Source organism: Lagenorhynchus albirostris, chromosome 1, assembly GCF_949774975.1.
Source record: "Lagenorhynchus albirostris chromosome 1, mLagAlb1.1, whole genome shotgun sequence".
NCBI classification, from domain to species: domain Eukaryota; kingdom Metazoa; phylum Chordata; class Mammalia; order Artiodactyla; family Delphinidae; genus Lagenorhynchus; species Lagenorhynchus albirostris.
Window position 1 is genome coordinate 119,744,072 of NC_083095.1, and position 17,143 is coordinate 119,761,214.

Genomic DNA, 17,143 nt, shown 5'->3' on the forward strand with positions numbered 1-17,143 from the left:
GGGGAAGAGGGTGGTCATAAACAGAATTTTTTTCCCCCTTCCTTTCCTTTTTAAAGGACACTGCCGCTTTAAAAGTTTTTTCCCGGGCCCCCACTCTCCGGTTCTCCGTATTTTGGGGAGCGTATTTAATTTCGGCAACGCGGCTTCCCTCCTCTCTTTGCAGAAAAATCAAAGCCAGGGGGTGAACCCGCCGGCTGTCAACCCTCCTGCCGCGTCCCCCGCCCCCCTCTCCTCCCGCAACCCGAGAACGGGCTGCAAAAGTTTGCAACATTTCTGGGGGGCGGAGGGGGGAGGGGAAGGGGGTGCTCCGAGCTCTGGGCGCCGGCGCAGGCTCGCGCGCGGCCCCCGACCCCGCGACCCGGGCGCCCGCTCCCGGCCGCCCCCAGCTCCGCGCCGGGGCTCCCGCCGCCCCCTCCTCAGCCCCTCTCGCAGCCTCCTACCTCTGCTGGTGCTGGAATAGCTCTGTCTGCGCACCGGGGCGGGCGGCTCGGTCTTGCGGGCGGATTCCTGGTTCAGCGGGGTCTCCCTGGAGCCGGCGGCCGCGTCCGCACCGCTGCTGCCCGGCTCGCTGGCGGCGGGGTCGGGGGCTGCCGGAGCTGACTCCATGTTTTTTCCCAATGTAGAGATCGCTGGAGATGGCGAGCTCCGAGACTCCCTCTATCTTCTGTTTTCGGAGCAACTCTATGGTACCAAAAAAAAAAAAAAAAAAAACGGAGAAGGAGACCGGGGAAGGAGAGAGCAGGCGGCGGCGGGCGGGCGAGCGAGAGCGCAAGGGAGCGCGCGAAGTGTGTCTGGGTGGACGTGTGTGTGCGCCGGAGAAGGGATGGGAGGCGGGTCTGGCCACAGGCAGCGCTAGCGAGAGCTTCTCCAGCCGGTCCCCACACCCACATTCCCCACCCTCCAGACCCCAGACCGAGAGCCACGGACTGGCTGCCAATTTTGGGAGGTGGGGAAAAGAGTGGAGGAGGAGGGGAGAGCCTCACGTGCCCCCCTAGCCCAGGGACAGAAATTAAGATTGGCGACAATGATTCTGTACCTACTTCTGAGACTCTCTCGGGAGCAGAACTTGTCCCCATCCGCAGCCAGCCTGGGAAGAGACAAATCCGGTTATCCACGTCGGGGAATCGCAGGTAGCTCCCTGCCAGCCCAGACCAGGACTGAGGAGAAACTAAAAAGGAATTAGACCTGGGCTGACACCCCAAGGAAGGCAGAGGATGGGAGGACGGAGGACGTGGCACTTCTTACTTTGCCATGGGACGTCCAGTGGGTTTCCAGTATTGGTTTGATATATGTGTCTAAAACACAATTTGTGAGTCTAGAATTGCCATGGATAGCCAATTTTTGGTATGGTTGAAAGCGGTCGCTGTCAGCTCCTTTGCTGTTTCCTCCGAGAAGGATCCAGAAACCACTTGGCAGGGCAATTTCTACTAAAGAAAACTTTGGCTTGATTGGTCGAGGACTATCTAAAATGGATGAAATATGCCACACTGCATCTAGTTAATGCATGGCTGCTAATTGTCAATTCCCACTGGTACTATTGCTATAAAATGTACAGTCTCATCCATAAAAGATATACTGGAGAGGCGTTAATAACATCTGAATGATAAAATTCAGGTAATTAACAGCTTTTAATAAGTTACATCATTGTAGGCATCACTCCGCAGTCCCCCTTCCACTGAAACACGCCCATCGGGTGCTTAATGAAACCCAAGGGTAGTGAAGAATTGCATCAGTGTTACTTTGATCTGGAACTCCACTATGAAGGAAAAATACAAACTGGATGAGTGGAAAATATTCAGGTGGTAGTAGCCTGATTTCCCTGCCTCAATACTCAATCCACCATTTCCTCTTGCCTGCCGAGACACTGATGAAATCAGTACATTTTTAACACACACCCACCTTCCTTTCAGAAGCCTTGCAAATTTTGACAACAAAAAATATTGTTATATACCAGAAGGTGGCATAAATATGAGTATTTAGGGGGTGGGGAGGGAATTGGGGAACATTTTGCTTTTGCTAACTTCCTGGTTTGGAAAAATGCTTTTGAAAAATAAGAGGAAAAAAACCTAGTTAGATAATAGCTTAAGAGGAACCTCCATATGCCAAACTTCACACATGGTTTGTGTTACTGTTACTGATCTTGGTCTGATTTCAAATACACAATGCTATTTGCCATGGTCTGTGTGTTAATCAGCAAAACCTGTGGTCCACTCTTCGGAGTGATGCAAATGAGATGTGAACAGTTCTGATACCTTAATCCAGTCTCTGCAAGGATCCCTGGCTTTTGCCTGTCTGTTGGCGCCTACAAACAATGCCATGATTGTCTCCTCCCTCCCAAATCAGATGTGTCGGTTTCCCCATACATCAAAGCACAGATTTCCAGAGCAGCCTTCACGCCATTTACAATGGGTCAGCCTGTTAATAACGTTCTTGATGCAATTGACCTAGCTTGTCACACTTGACTTTTCTAAGTAAACAAATATATCAAAGTGCACGGTTTAATAAATAAGTTCCTCTGGGACAGCAAGTATGTCAAAATACATCCACTGCTCCATATTTATTTTAGAATATTTGGGAGAAAAGAAACTTTTCATATTAAATTTCACCAATGATTCTATTTGGGATGCAAGCAGCTCAAAAAAGATCTCTGGCTCATTTTAGGTACCAATAGCAACTTATTAATATTTTGGGTGAAATGTATTCCCCTGGGCCTTTATGGGTTCTTTTGCTGTTTTCCTTCGACTAAACTGGTTATTTGTTTATCCAGGAAAGACCATCCTGAGTATGGCCCCAGTGACCTTAGTTAAGAAAGACTCCATATTCCCATCAGGGTACCAAAAAGCCATTTCTCTTGCCTTCCTAAAACAATTACTGCTTCTGCAATTTAAAACAATTGGGAACTCAAGTGCTTTCCCTAAGGGAAAAATAAAAGTGAGTTAGATCCATTCCTTGACTGTCAATCATTATTACTAAAGTGTAAATTACCTCGATTGGGGAAGTGTTTGAAACCTGAGAAGCACAGTGATTAAGGTTATATTTCTTTCCTTCCCTTATGTCCCTTCCCTGATTACTAATTACAAGGCTTTCCAATTTTCCAAATATTTGGAAAGATGGGAGCCTTCCTTAGACTCTGTTCATTGTGAAAGGCAATAGTGTTTGCTTAAAAATCGTTATTTTACTTTGCAGTACTGAGTTCTGAGACAGACAATGGCTTAGAAAAACCTATGCTTTGTAGAAGACAGAAGCCTAAAAACCATTTTCTGTAGACTCCTCTTGCCCCCCCCAAACTCACCAGAACTCCCCTACCTCCTCTTCAATCACAGGCTCCCCTCTTGATGGTGACTCCAGTTTTTTCTTATTCCAAGGTCATTACTGGGAAGCTCAGAGTTGGCTTTGACTCCCCTCTCTCACTCCTGTACCTCGCTCTCCACAGCCAGCCAGACTCACCAGTTGCTTTCAATTCTACCTCTGTGACATCTGCCCCTCCTTTCTGCAGCTAACACTCCAATTCCAGACATTATTGCTCGTCTAAACCATAACCTTCCAAATAACTGGCCTTTGGTCTTATAACCATGCTAATCCATCCCAGAAAGCATTGCCAAGTTCATTATCTTGAACTATAGTTCTCATTTCCCACCATGTCACTTCCCTGCTTACAAGACTTTAATGGCTCCCTATCGCCTATCCAATTAACTACTAACTAGTCAACAAGGTATTCAAGGCTCTACCTCACTTATCCCTGCACTCCTGCACCAGGGATGGCAAATTGATCTCATCTCATGAAGGAACTCCTGAGGCTGTCTGGAAAGGTGTGGGCTGTGATTGATGAATGCTGTCTCCCATGGGTGGAGGGTTGGGAGCGGGACACTGGCGCCAGGAGTTTGCTAAACAGCCTGACATCCTTACATAATTCCTGCAATCCATGTGTAATCCTCAGACCAGGCCACGTGCTGCTCTCTACTCTTCCTGCTTGTAGTGCAGGATACAGGCACAGTTGCCTCTGCCTCTTCTGAAATGCCTTTTCTTTTCTGCCTTCTCTGTTAATTGAATCCCTACCTTTCTTTAGAGGTCCATTCTAAAAGGCAACTCCTCTGTACAACCACCCCGGTTTACCCCAAACCAAATATTTGAACTGTCTTAGTACTGTGCACCCCTCTTAAGGCGTCTGGTCTGCCTTGTGCTGTGGTTGGTTGAACATTTGCCTTACCCTTCCTGGTGGAAGATCCATTCCTAGAAAACAGGGGCTTTGCCCTTGCACACAGTAGGAACTTATTAGAGTTAGTGGATTTGAGGAATGGAACTGATGATCTAATCATAAAGTAGCATGTCCACACAGTGATTCCATTACACAACAAGAATGAAAACCAAAGTGTTTCAACTTTCAATCACTTGAAATAAGCTTTTCCTTCCTGGATAAAAGATTAGTTGACATGTACGGGCTGTTAAAATTTATGTATGCAAAAAAATGTTGACAGTTATTTTCTTTGCATTTCTGGGAGAGGGAGAGAAGGAAAATTATGTAAATATATAGTAGAATTTCCTTGGGAGAGGGGAGCTTTCTACAACATACCTAAGAACAAAGAAGACAGAAAATTAAAACCAAGTGCCCAAGCAAGAAGTTTCTTTTCTTTCAAAAAAGCATCAAGAAACTGCAGCTGGGCTTCCCTGGTGGCGCAGCGGTTGAGAGTCCGCCTGCCGATGCAGGGGACGCGGGTTCGTGCCCCGGTCCGGGAACATCCCACATGCCGCGGAACGGCTGGGCCCGTGAGCCATGGCCGCTGAGCCTGCGCGTCCGGAGCCTGTGCTCCGCCACGGGAGAGGCCACAACAGTGAGAGGCCTGCGTACCGCAAAAAAAAAAAAAAAAAAAGAAACGAGACTGCAGCTGGACAATATGATGAAAATAGAAGAAACTGAAACGAACATGCAGCACCACTCTTGGGCATGGGAGGGGCTCTCCATTCTGCTGCAAAGTTTATAGGTTTATGGTCAGAGCAGCCCCAACCAGAAAAGTCCAGGTTAAGAACAGCACTTTGTTCAAATCAGAGGAAGACCGGTGTAAATCCGAAGTCCTCATGGGTGGAACAGGAGATCCAGGCTTGCCAGATGCTTCAGAATAAAAAGGAAGATGAAGGCATGCAATGTCCACTCTGGATGATCCACTCCACCCCTCTTCCTATTTTGTAGAAGAGGAAACTACAGTGACTTGCTCAAGACACCCAATTAATCTATGGCCGGGTGTGGAATCTTCCTATTACCGGAATTCAAAATCCAACTCTGCCACGTACTAGCAGTGTGGTCAAGGATGAGTCACTAACCATTTCTACGCCTGTGTTTCCTCATCTATAGATGAGGGTAATTAGGAGGGTTAGATAAGATGAGCCTTCCAAAATGCTTGCCACTCAAAATTTTGCTATTATTGTTATGCATCTTTAATAAAATCCTGTATAAAACTGTACTGTCCAAGGCAGTAACCACTAGCTGCATGTGGCTATTGACTACTTGAAATGTGGCTGATCCAAACTAAAATACGTGATAAATGTTAAAAATCCACATTAGATTTTGAAGACAGTACAAAAAAATGTAGAGCGTCTCATTAATAATTTTATATTGAGTGCATGTCGAAATGACAATAGGTTGGATATATTGGGTTAAATAAAATATATTATTTAAATAATTTCATCTATTTTAACTTTTAAAAATCTGGCTACTGAAAATATAATATTACTGTGTACTTTACATTATACATCTATCGGTCAGGGCTGGTATGGAATGTGTCTGGTACATAGTAGGTATTCTAATGATTTAACTAGAGTAATTGCTAGGGTTCAGCTGGGGGGCACCACTGGGTCAAGAGTTAACATCCATCTTGTCATTTTACAAAATCTTAATCGCGTGCCTACTTTTTGCAGGGCATTAAGCTGGGTGCTAAGGAAAAGAGAAGCAAAACTACCGTGTTTTACAGAGAAAGTAAGATGTGTTCACCAAAACTAAGTGGCATTCAGTGATGAGGCTTCAGCTGCCCTAGAGACCACCACAAAAATAAAGGAAGCTGTGAATACATCAACAAATAAAGGAGTGCAATTTATTGAATACCTATTAGATTCTAGATACTCTCTCATGTCTCATAGTTATTCTATAGATTAGGCTCCTCCACTTTGCCATGAAGCAATTCACTTAACTTCTCTAAAGATCCATGTTTCTATTTATAAAATGGGTTTGATCACCTTTTTTTTTTCAACCACTTACAGCAGAGTTGGTGAGGGTCTCATAATATAGATGAAAGTGACTTGGGAATTCTTAGAGGAGTCTCTCCAATAGAACCATATTTGTGTTATCCAGTATGATGGCCACTAGCCATATGTGGCTATTAAGCACTTGAGATAAGGTTGATGTGACTGAATTTTTTCCTTTTAAATAGACTCTATTTTTTTAGAGCAGTTTTAGGTTCAGCAAAATTAAGCAAGAAGTGCACAGATTTCCATATGCCTCCTGCCTCCACACGCTCACTGCCTCCCCCATAATAATATCCTCCACCAGAGTGGTACATTTGTTACAGTCAATGAACCTACACTGAACCGTAATTATCACCCAAAGTCCATAGTTTACATTAGGGTTCACTCTTGGTGTTGTACATTCTATGGGTTTTGACAAATGTATAATGATAGGTATCCACCATTATAGTATCATACAGAGTAGTTCCACTGCCCTAAAAATCCTCGGTGCTCCACCTATGCATCCCTCTCTCCTCCCAACCCCTAGCCATCACTGATCTTTTTACTGTCTCCATAGTTTTGCCTTTTCAAGAATGTCACGCAGTATGTAGCCTTTTCAGATGGGCTGCTTTCACTTAGAAATATGCATCTAAGTTTCCTCCATGTCATTTCATGGTTTAATAGCTGATTTGTTTTTAGCACCGAATAATATTCCATGCCTGGGTATACCACAGTTTATTTTTCGATTCACCAACTGAAGGACATCTTGGTTGCTTCCAAGTTATGGAAATTATAAAGCTGCTATAAACATCCATGTGCAGGTTTTCGTTTGGACATAAGTTTTCAGTTCCTTTGGGTAAATACCGAGGAGCCCAGTTGCTGGGTCATATGGTAAGAGTATGCTGAATTTTGTAAGAAACTACCAGACTGTGTCCCAAAGTTCTGTTATCATTTTGCATTCCCACCAGCAATGAATGGGAGTTCCTGTTTCTCTACATCCTCTGCAGCATTTGGTGTTCTTGTTGTTCTGAAGTTTGGCCATTCTAAGAGGCTTGTAGTGGTATCTCGTTTTAATTTATATTTCCCTAATGACATATGATGTGGAGCATCTTTTCATATGCTTATTTGCCATCTGTGTACCTTCTTTGGTGAGGTATCTTTTCCGATCTTTTACCCATTTTTAAGTGGGCTGTTTGTTGTCTTATTATTGATTTTTAAGCTATTTGTTTAGTTTAGATACCATTCTTTTATCAGATACGTCTTTTGGAAATATTTTCTCCTGGTCTATGGCTTGTCTTCTCACTCTCCTGACACTGTCTTTCACAGAGCAGAAATGATTAATTTTAATGAAATCCAGCTTATCAATTCTTTCTTTCATGGATCATGCCTGTGACGTTGTATCTAAAAAGTCATCACTGTGTCCAAGGTCATCTAGATTTTCTCCTATGTTACCTTCTAAGAGTTTTATAGTTCTGTGTTATGCATTTAGGAATATGATTCATTTTGAGTTAATATTTATGAAAAGTTGTAAGGTCTGTGTCTAGGTTCGTTTTTTGCATGTAAATGTCCAATTGTTTCAGCACCATTTATTAAAAAGACTACATTTTCTCCATTGTATTGTCTTTGCTCCTTTGTTAAAGATCAGTTGACTGTATTTATGTGGGTCTATTTCTGGGCTCTCTATTATGTACCATTGGTCTGTTTGTCTGTTCTTTGACCAATACCACACTGTCCTGATTACTCTAGCTTGAAAGTGGATTTTTAATTTTATTTAACGTCAATTAACTTAAATAGCCACATGTAGCTAGTGGTCATTGTAATGGATGGTGCAGGCTTTTTATTTCAAGTTTTAATCGTTTGAACTTCTGTGCCACCTTCACATAGATATTCACTAATAGGTTTTAGATTCTATACATTTTTATTTTGCACCCGCTATAGAAACATGCTATAAGGGATTCTGATATGAATCAGGTAGATTTACATCTTCTGTGAGGGGGTAAGTCAAGTCCGTCAGCACCTGTACTCTAAGCTATGTAGTATTAAATGCCATGGGAGAGGTTCAGATAAAGTACTAGGATTGTAAAGAAAAAGCCAGTGTTCGCTGTTGGAGAAATCAAGGAAGGCGTCCTTGAAAAGAGAGCTTTTCATGAGTTGTTTTTCCTGGAGTCAGGACTAAAGATATACATTTAGGAACTGGTCGTGGGAATAGGTGAGCTTTTTGCAAAGAGATTTGAGGCTGCTGACTCCATTTCTGTTCTCCAGGTGGACCAACTCTTAATGTTATATACAGGCATTTTTCCACTGAGGAAATATGTAAGAATCTTCCTTGTGCAAGGCAATGTCCCAAAGAGAATACATCTCAAATATACATACTTTGTACTCCAGTCAGTGGTTCTCAAAGGGTGGTCCAAAGACCAGCAACATCAGAGTCACCTGGGAACTTGTTAGAAATACAAATTTTCTAAACTTAAAAGCTGTTGCACAGCAAAGGAAACCATAAACAAAACAAAAAGACAACCCACAAAATGGGAGAAAATACTTGCAAACGATCTGACCGACAAGGGATTAATCTCCAAAATATACAAACAGCTCATGCAGCTCAATATCAAAAAAACAAACAACCCAATAAAAAAATGGGCAGAAGATCTAAATAGACATTTCTCCAACGAGGACATTGAGATGGCCAAAAAGCACATGAAAAGATGTTCAACATCACTAATTATTAGAGAAATGCAAATCAAAACTACAATGAAGTATCACCTCACACCGTCAGAATGGCCATCATCAAAAAGTCTACAAACAATAAATGCTGGAGAGGGCGTGGAGAAAAAAGAACCCTCCTACACTGTTGGTGGGAATGTAAATTGGTACAGCCACTAAGGAGAACAGTATGGAGGTCCCTTAAGAAACTAAAAATAGAGCTACCTTATGATCCAGCAATCCCACTCCTGGGCATGTATCTGGAGAAAACCATAATTTGAAAAGATACATGCATCTCAATGTTCAGTGCTGCACCATTTACAATAGTCAAGACGTGGAAGCAACCTAAATGTCCATCAACAGATGAATGGATAAAGAAGATGTGGTACATATATACAATGGAATATTACTCAGCCATAAAAAAGAATGAAATAATGCCATTTGCAGCAGTATGGATGGACCTAGAGATTATCATACTAAGTGATAAGTCAGACAGAGAAAGACAAATATCATATGATATCATTTATATGTGGAATCTAAAAAAATGATACAAATGAACTTATTTACAAAACAGAAACAGACTCACAGACTTAGAAAACAAACCTATGGTTACCAAAGGGGAAAGGTTGGGGGGAGGGATAAATTAGCAGTTTGGGATTAACATATACACACTACTATGTATAAAAAATAGATAATCGACAAGGACCTATTGTATAGCACAGGGGACTCTACTCAATATTCTGTAATAACCTAAATGGGAAAAGAATCTGAAAAAGAATAGATACATGTATATGTATAACTGAATCACTTTGCTGTACACCTGAAACTAACACAGCATTGTAAATCAACTACACTCCAATATAAAATTTTAAAAAAATACAGATTTTTCTGGTCTCACATCAGACTTACTGAGTTAGAAACTCTGGGGGTGGGGTCCAGCAATCTGTGTTGTAAAAAGCCATCCTTGTGATTCCAATGCACACTCAGGTTTGAAGACCACTGTCCTAAATCCAAGACTACCTAAATTATAAATGCACATATATGAACAACTGTGAATCCTAAGGAGGGCTCTTATATGAGAGAAAAGATCCATGCCTCTGTGGACTTAACTTGGCCTACATCTGCAGCACAACCACTGACCCCCCCCACCTGGTCCCTGTAAGGAAACTTTTACCATAACTAAGTCTATACTGGGCTCATATTTTGGTGGTAGTTTTTTCCTGTTTTTTTTTTCCCCCTGTTTTTCCACAAAAACTTGGATAGAGCTTAAATTTTAAAATTAAAAAAAAAAAAAAAAAAGAAGGCAAAAGAAAAAAACCTGTTAAACTAGCCTGGGGCACTGATGATTCAGAATGCCAGTTCTGCCCTGGTGAAGATAAATGTTTAGATGGAGGGCCTGTGTGAAACTGAGTAAGAAATCAGCAGGAAATATTTTCTGCTTAACAGATCAGAAGGGTGACAAAGACAGTAGCACTGTTCCAAAAAGCTACATCATAGTAGATATTATGGGTCAAACTTTCCTTTAGAAATAGTTCTAAGTGCTCCTCTCTTTCATGCCCAAAGAAATGTAGTTGACCCCAAAATGTAGTTGGCCATTTCACTAAATAATTTTTTAAAATTTTACATATGTCAGTTACTTTACACACCAATGCTGCCTAACAAAGCATCCCCAAACTCAGTGGCTTACAAAAATAAGCTCTTCTTTCTCATTCTTATCTCTGTAGGCAAGCTAGGATTCAGCTGGGCTTGGCTCCTAGTGGCTGACTGGATCTAGGTCTGCTCTGTGCATCTCTCATTGTTCTTGGGACAGTGGTTGACTGAGGCCTGCTTTGTTCATGGCCAAAGGCAAGTGCACAAGAGAGCAAGCCCATCAACCAAGCACAGGTCAAGCCTTCGCATGCATCACATGAGCTAACAGCCCATTGGCCAAAACAAGTCACATGGCCAAATCCAAAGTCAAGGGGTGGGGAAACACCCTCAGCCCACCAAGAGGCCAGGAGAGTGAACAATTGCGGCCAATAATCCAATCATCAGAGATGGCTTATCTGTAGACCAGAGGTTCTCAAGCTTGGTTGCACGTTGTAGTCACCTGAAAGTTTTAAAACCTACTGATGCCTGGGTCCCACCTTCAGAGATTCTGGTTTAATTGGTTTGGGGTGCAGCCCAGGCTGGAAGCGGTCAAAGCTCCATGGGTGACTCTAATGAACAGCCGAGTCTGCTCAGCCGAATCTGAGAACCACTGATGTTAAACCAAATGCCATCAATAAAAGAAACCAAAAAACTTTGACCACTGCTTTGGGGAGGTCCCTTTCCTATTCATTTTGGGAACTCCCTATCTTTTAGGACCTTTTACAGTTAGAGCACATTATTGTGTCAGATGCAATTTCTGTTCCCTCTAGTGAGCAGCCTCAGGTCAAATTCATAAAAAGGTAGCATCAGAGATTTTCTTAGGGTTGAATTTTAATGAATTGCTGGTGAGTCTGTTACTTAGCTATCGTTAAAGTGAAAACACTGGTGTGAGTGCTAATTGCTAAATGTCTATATTTCTGGAGAACCTGTGTATACGAGTATAGAATCCTGCTCTTATTAGAAGTTAGGATCTATAGTCTCAAGGCATAGGATGCTTGTGTAGATAATGTATGTATTTATTTTGTTTTTCATATCTTTTCATATTTTCAGTATGTATGTACACTAAGATTTTTTTTTTCTTTTCTCACTTTCTTCCTTTTTGTGCCTTCTGGCATTCAAAATTCTGTAAATACGTGGAAGTTATAAAAGACCTTATAACTGATCTTATAAAGATCTGTTCTAAGGGAGTTGTTTTCTGCCATACATTTTGGAAAAGGGATACCTGGGGCTAACTAAAATCAGCAGCTTTAGTCTTCTGTAAACCACGCTTCTTCCCAGCAGAGTTTTTGCCACTTAAGGGTCTCAGTGTATATTTAGTCTTAAGGTTCTCATGTCATTTATTTCATCACTAATTTTATTTCACAGTTTTCAGTTTGGGATCTTTCTGAACCTCTTTATGACACAGTGAAAATAAAAATATTACATTGTACTCCCCTTTCTGATTTTTTTTTTTTTACAGTAAGAAAGCTAATATTTCAAGGACCAACCTGAGTTTTAGAAAACCCTTCATATTTTTCAGGGATCATCTAGATATAGTGATCAAGCAAATCATCCTCCCATAACTTCCCAAAATGTTGTCTGGCTCATAGACTGGCTCATAGACAGGCTCATTTGTTGGAAAAAGAAGAAGATAAATCATCAGTTTACATATTATTTTCCCCCTCAATTGATTGCTGGCTGTCAAGATGCTTGAGATTTTGAATAACCAATCAAATTATTAATTTTTGGATGAAATTCCATAGTGCTGTGGCTAATTGTGGATGCATATGCAGATTTGGGGAGGGGGAGCCCTGTGTATAACTACAAAAACGTCAGTGTCAAAGGAGAAGAAAAAAAAGATACATCGGCCCTGCAGATGAGTCACTGGGAACATATTGGATACATTTATCAGAGTAGGAAGCACTAAAGAGTCAATAACATTTCGGTTTGACACTTGCTTCACATCCAAAAGTTAGATCCACAAATATTTTCTTCCTGGGGACATGTTGTCAAAACAAAGAAAATAAAGCCTTGGGTCTACACAGCTGTTACCCTTCGTACTTATTCCATGATGATATGACCAAAAAGGATAGGTCATCATGCACCAACCACTGTGTCACTGCAGGAGGCTGAAGGCAGGAGTCACAGAACAGCTGCCAAAAGGCTGTGTGGCTTTGGAGAAGTTGCTCAACATCTCTGAGTTTCAGTTTTCTCATCTGATGGAACCAGATGATTTCCAAGGCCCCTCTGCAATTCCATTTAATTGCCAAAAGAATTCTTGGCACTACAAAAGACACAGTGTTGGAGGGAGCTGTGTTACAAGAGATGGAATAAAGCAGATGTTCAATATGGAAGATGTTACGGATGGAATGTTCTGGTGCTGAGGAAGTTCATCAAATGGAGAAATAACACTGTGGACCCAGAGAACAGGAAGGGTTCTAAAGTGTCAGCAAGGAAACTAGAGAGGTCAGTGCGGACTTGGCCAAAGTCACTCACAGAGCTGGTGGCCGAGTGAAAGGAGGACCCAGGACCCCCATCTCCCCATTTACCACCCCTCCCCCCTCTGTCCCAGGCTTCTTCATGGGCCCAAGTTTAGCAAACCAAACTTTACTGGCAGCTGTCCTCATTTGGCTGACAGAAAGGTCACTTGAGAGCACCATTTGTTTTACTGGAGCAGTGGGATCTTTGAGGACAGACAGAGCCTTTATGATAGGAGACAACATGATCCCCATGAACATGACCCCAAATGGGGTCAATAGTTTATGTTCATTGTCAGCCACACCTTAACCATATGACTCTACAAGGTCACCAGTTGGCCTCAGCCTTAACCAAACGATCAGGCTGGATTCGAGTTAATTTGGGCTTGCCCCATTTGGGCAAATAGTTCCACTCTTCAATTTTAGGGGTGCCCCAGAGAAGATATAGTTATGACTTGGAATCCTTACCTGCATGCTTACTGAGTTGTGGCTTCAGGGAAAAGTCAACATGTTTTGAACGATACAAGGAGTGTTACTTACGTTATCACAGTGCTAGGAACTGCGTGATGGAATCCCTGCTTTACAAAGAAACTTAGCCCAGATTCTTAGGGAGTTTGACCAGAGCTCCATATTCAGTGAATATAGGCTCTCAATCTAGGTCTGTTTAATTGCAGTGCCCCTGTTCTTTCTATGACAACATTTTCTTTCTAATGCAAACAATAATAAAATGAAAAACAAAACTAAAGTTTAAATCTCAAACAAGGGAAATGAAGAAGAAAAGGGGGCAGATGGATGGATCAGTGGAAAGAAACAAGAATTAAGAAACCTGGGACCAGGGCTTCCCTGGTGGCGCAGTGGCTGGGAGTCCGCCTGCCGATTCAGGGGACACGGGTTCGTGCCCCAGTCTGGGAGGATTCCCACATGCCGCGGAGCGGCTGGGCCCGTGAGCCATGGCCGCTGAGCCTGCGCGTCTGGAGCCTGTGCTCCGCAACGGGAGAGGCCGCAACAGTGAGAGGCCCGCGTACCGCAAAAAAAAAAAGAAACCTGGGTCCAAATTCCAAGTCTTGATCATTGTCTCATCCTCCTCATCAGCACATATTAGATACTATTATACAACTAACAGCTACTGAGCACTCAGCCTTCAAGTTATTTAAACATATTTCCTGCACTTTACACATATTTCCCAGACAGTGACACAATAAACAGCTAAAGTGATCGTTCCCCTGTTATATTTCAGGAAACTGAAGCACAGAGAGAAGTAACACGACCAAGATCATACAACTCATGGATGGCAGATCTGAGGGTGACAACCCTGCCCCCCTTCTCAACTTCAGACGACACCAGACCTGCCCATCACTGCCCAATGCAGGCTCTAGAACTGTTCAGATTTCCTGGACAAATCACTTTCCTCTCCTCTCCCCAGACATCTGCTTCCTCATCAATCAAACAAGGAGGCTAGACTAGATGAGTTGTAGGGTCCTTTCCAAATCTAACATCTGCTGATTCTATGTAAGACAGGAAGACTTAAAAAAAACCACATGATTACAGAGAAACAAGAGTAAGAAGGGAAAGGAGGGGGAAAAGAAGAAGGAGAAGGAGGGAGAGCAGGAAGGGGAAGAGGATAGAGCAGGAGAGTGGTGGCAGCCTCCCTCCCACTGGTCCTTCCCCCAGAGGAGTCCTCCACACTTTGGTCAGCAGAATCCTCTCAAAGCAAAGGGCCCTGGTTTTGGAAGGCGCTGAGAGGCATTTGAGAGCCAGAAGTTCAAGCCCTGTGTTCTGGAGACAGAGAAAACAGGCTTCAGTTTGGGTTTGGCTCCAACCAGCTCTGTTTCCTCAGGTGAGTCACTGCTTCTCCTGGACCTCAGTTTCCTTATTTCTAAAATGATGGTCTCCGTAACCACAAATTCCCCTTTTGCTCTTATGGACAGTGATTCTATCAAAAGAATAAGCTTCCCTCCTCTCCAGTACTTCCTCCACTGAACTCTGACATGTTTTACAGTGAGAGCTTGTCTGGGTTTAAACATGTAAGACTACCATTAAACTGACTTTTATAGAGCGGAAGTACCTTAAATGTACATATATATATATATATATATATATATATATATATGCCATCCACCCCTCAATAGTCACTCATGCGTTTATTTGGTCATTCCCTCCATTGACAAACATTTTTTAGGGCATTGTGAAAGTAATATTAGTTACCATTTATTGTGGGCCTGGCATTTTGCTAGGTACTGGAGATAAAGATATGATAGTCTAGAATTTCAGCTCAAGAAACTAGCTAATGGGGTGGGTGGTGGGAGTGGTATGGAATGCAGTATGAGGTATGTGTGTGAATTACTGTATTAATTTTGTGCCATCTATCAGAACCATCATCCATCAGGATCCATCCTTCAGCAAGTTATGTTATGGAGAGAGCAGAGGTTTAAGACCTCTGAACATGAGTTCAGATGCCTAGCTCTGTTACCCTTGGCCAGTCTTTCTCCATGTGGGACTTTATTGGGTTGTGGAAAACCCACTCAAAATGTCTTAAGAATAAAAATGTGTCAGAATACAAGAGGTCCTATGATAGGATGGATCCTGGGGTTGGCTAATTCTGCCTTCAGTGATATTGACAAGGGCTTTTCCATCTCCCAACTTTGCATTCTCTGAATGTTGGCTTGGGCCTCATGCTACCTCCCTCTTGATGACAATATGACTGCTGCTGCACCAGGTATCATGTCCAGCAGGAGAAGAGGGCCATCTCATCCTTGTACTTTTTTTAAAGAGAGAAAACAGGTGCCAGGAGCTCCTCAATATATCTTCATTCATGCCTGTTGGCTAGACTGAGTCACAACTCCACTCCTAAGCCAACCACTGGAAAAGGGATTGGGAGTACCAGAATTGGCTCAGGTTAACTGAGATTCATTCTAAATTGTTCAAAGGTCACCTTCCCTGAGGGATGGATACCCAAGCACAAATGCAGTCCTGTTAGTGAGCCAGCCATTTCTGCTACAGAACCTTCCATTCCTCAGCTGGAAATAGGAAAAGTAACCATTGCTCCTTTGCAGAACTGTTACCAGTATTAAAAGCATGTAGCAACATTTTCTATAGTTTAAGCACTCTGCAGATATAAGATACTAGTATTCCTCTAATATAAAGCAGAGGCTCTCAAACTGAGTGAGGGTCAGAGTCCCCTGGAGGGCTTGTTAAAGAGACTGCTGGATCTGTGTATGTGTGTGTAATTGAGTCACTTTGCTGTACAGCAGAAATTAACACAACTTTCTAAATCAACTATACGTTAATAAAATAAATTTTAAAAATTAACAAAGAAAGAAAGAAAACAAAAAGACTGCTGGGCTCTAGAGTTTCTGATTCAGTAAGTCTGGGTGGGGTCTGAGAATTCATCTATTCAACAAGTTCCCAGGTGATGCTGCTGATGTTGGTCCCGGGCCACACTTCAAGAATCATAGCTCTACACTATGAGCATCTTGAGTGTAAGAAACACGTTCTTGTTATATTTATATCTCTAGTACTTCAGTGCCTGGCACATACAGTAGATGGTAAGTATAATAAGTAATATTTATTCTGTGCTCAGCACTATTAAACCTTTCAGAAACATTGATTCATTTAATCCTTACTGTAACACCATGAAGGAGGCACTTTTATTACCCTAATTTACAGATGGGTAAAGTGAGACATAGAGGCAGGAGGCCAGTACATAGTGGAGTCTAAATTTAAACCCATATCCACCTAAATCAGAAACTGTGCGATTACCTAAGACTTTATCCTGAATATACTAAGCAGTTGGTAATTGTTTGTTGAATGAATGTATATATGAATTCAATATCCTCAAAGAAGGAAAAATAACAGGGTTATATGTTTATGAGGCAAGAGAGAGAAGGTAGGACAAAAGCATGGACATCTTCCTGGGACTGTGGTCCAGGAAAAACCCTTGACATTTGGGATCCTGGGCAACACAGCAGGCCCCTCAGGGAGGGATGAGCCCCAGGGAGGAGGTGTCTCTAACCGAAGGGAAATGACACATACTCAGGAGCTGAGTCCCCTCCTTCACTAATTCACCTTGGCTTATCTTCCACTGACACAGCAGCCCAGCGTGAGAGTGTGATGGGAACAGAAGAGCAGCTAGGGGGCCTTGCTCT

The 17,143-nt window shown here is 42.5% G+C and overlaps 1 protein-coding gene across 1 annotated transcript in view; it reads right to left on the bottom strand.

Annotated features, from left to right (window-relative positions):
• The window catches only part of LOC132521543 (nuclear receptor ROR-alpha-like), a 46,229-nt gene extending 45,579 nt beyond the window's left edge, over nucleotides 1-650 (bottom strand). The window contains exon 1 of the mRNA XM_060151185.1: nucleotides 441-650. Within this exon, the coding sequence (XP_060007168.1) occupies nucleotides 441-606 (166 nt within the window). The 5' untranslated portion in view covers nucleotides 607-650. The remainder of the gene's footprint in view (nucleotides 1-440) is intronic.
• Between the last annotated feature and the right edge of the window lie 16,493 nt (nucleotides 651-17,143).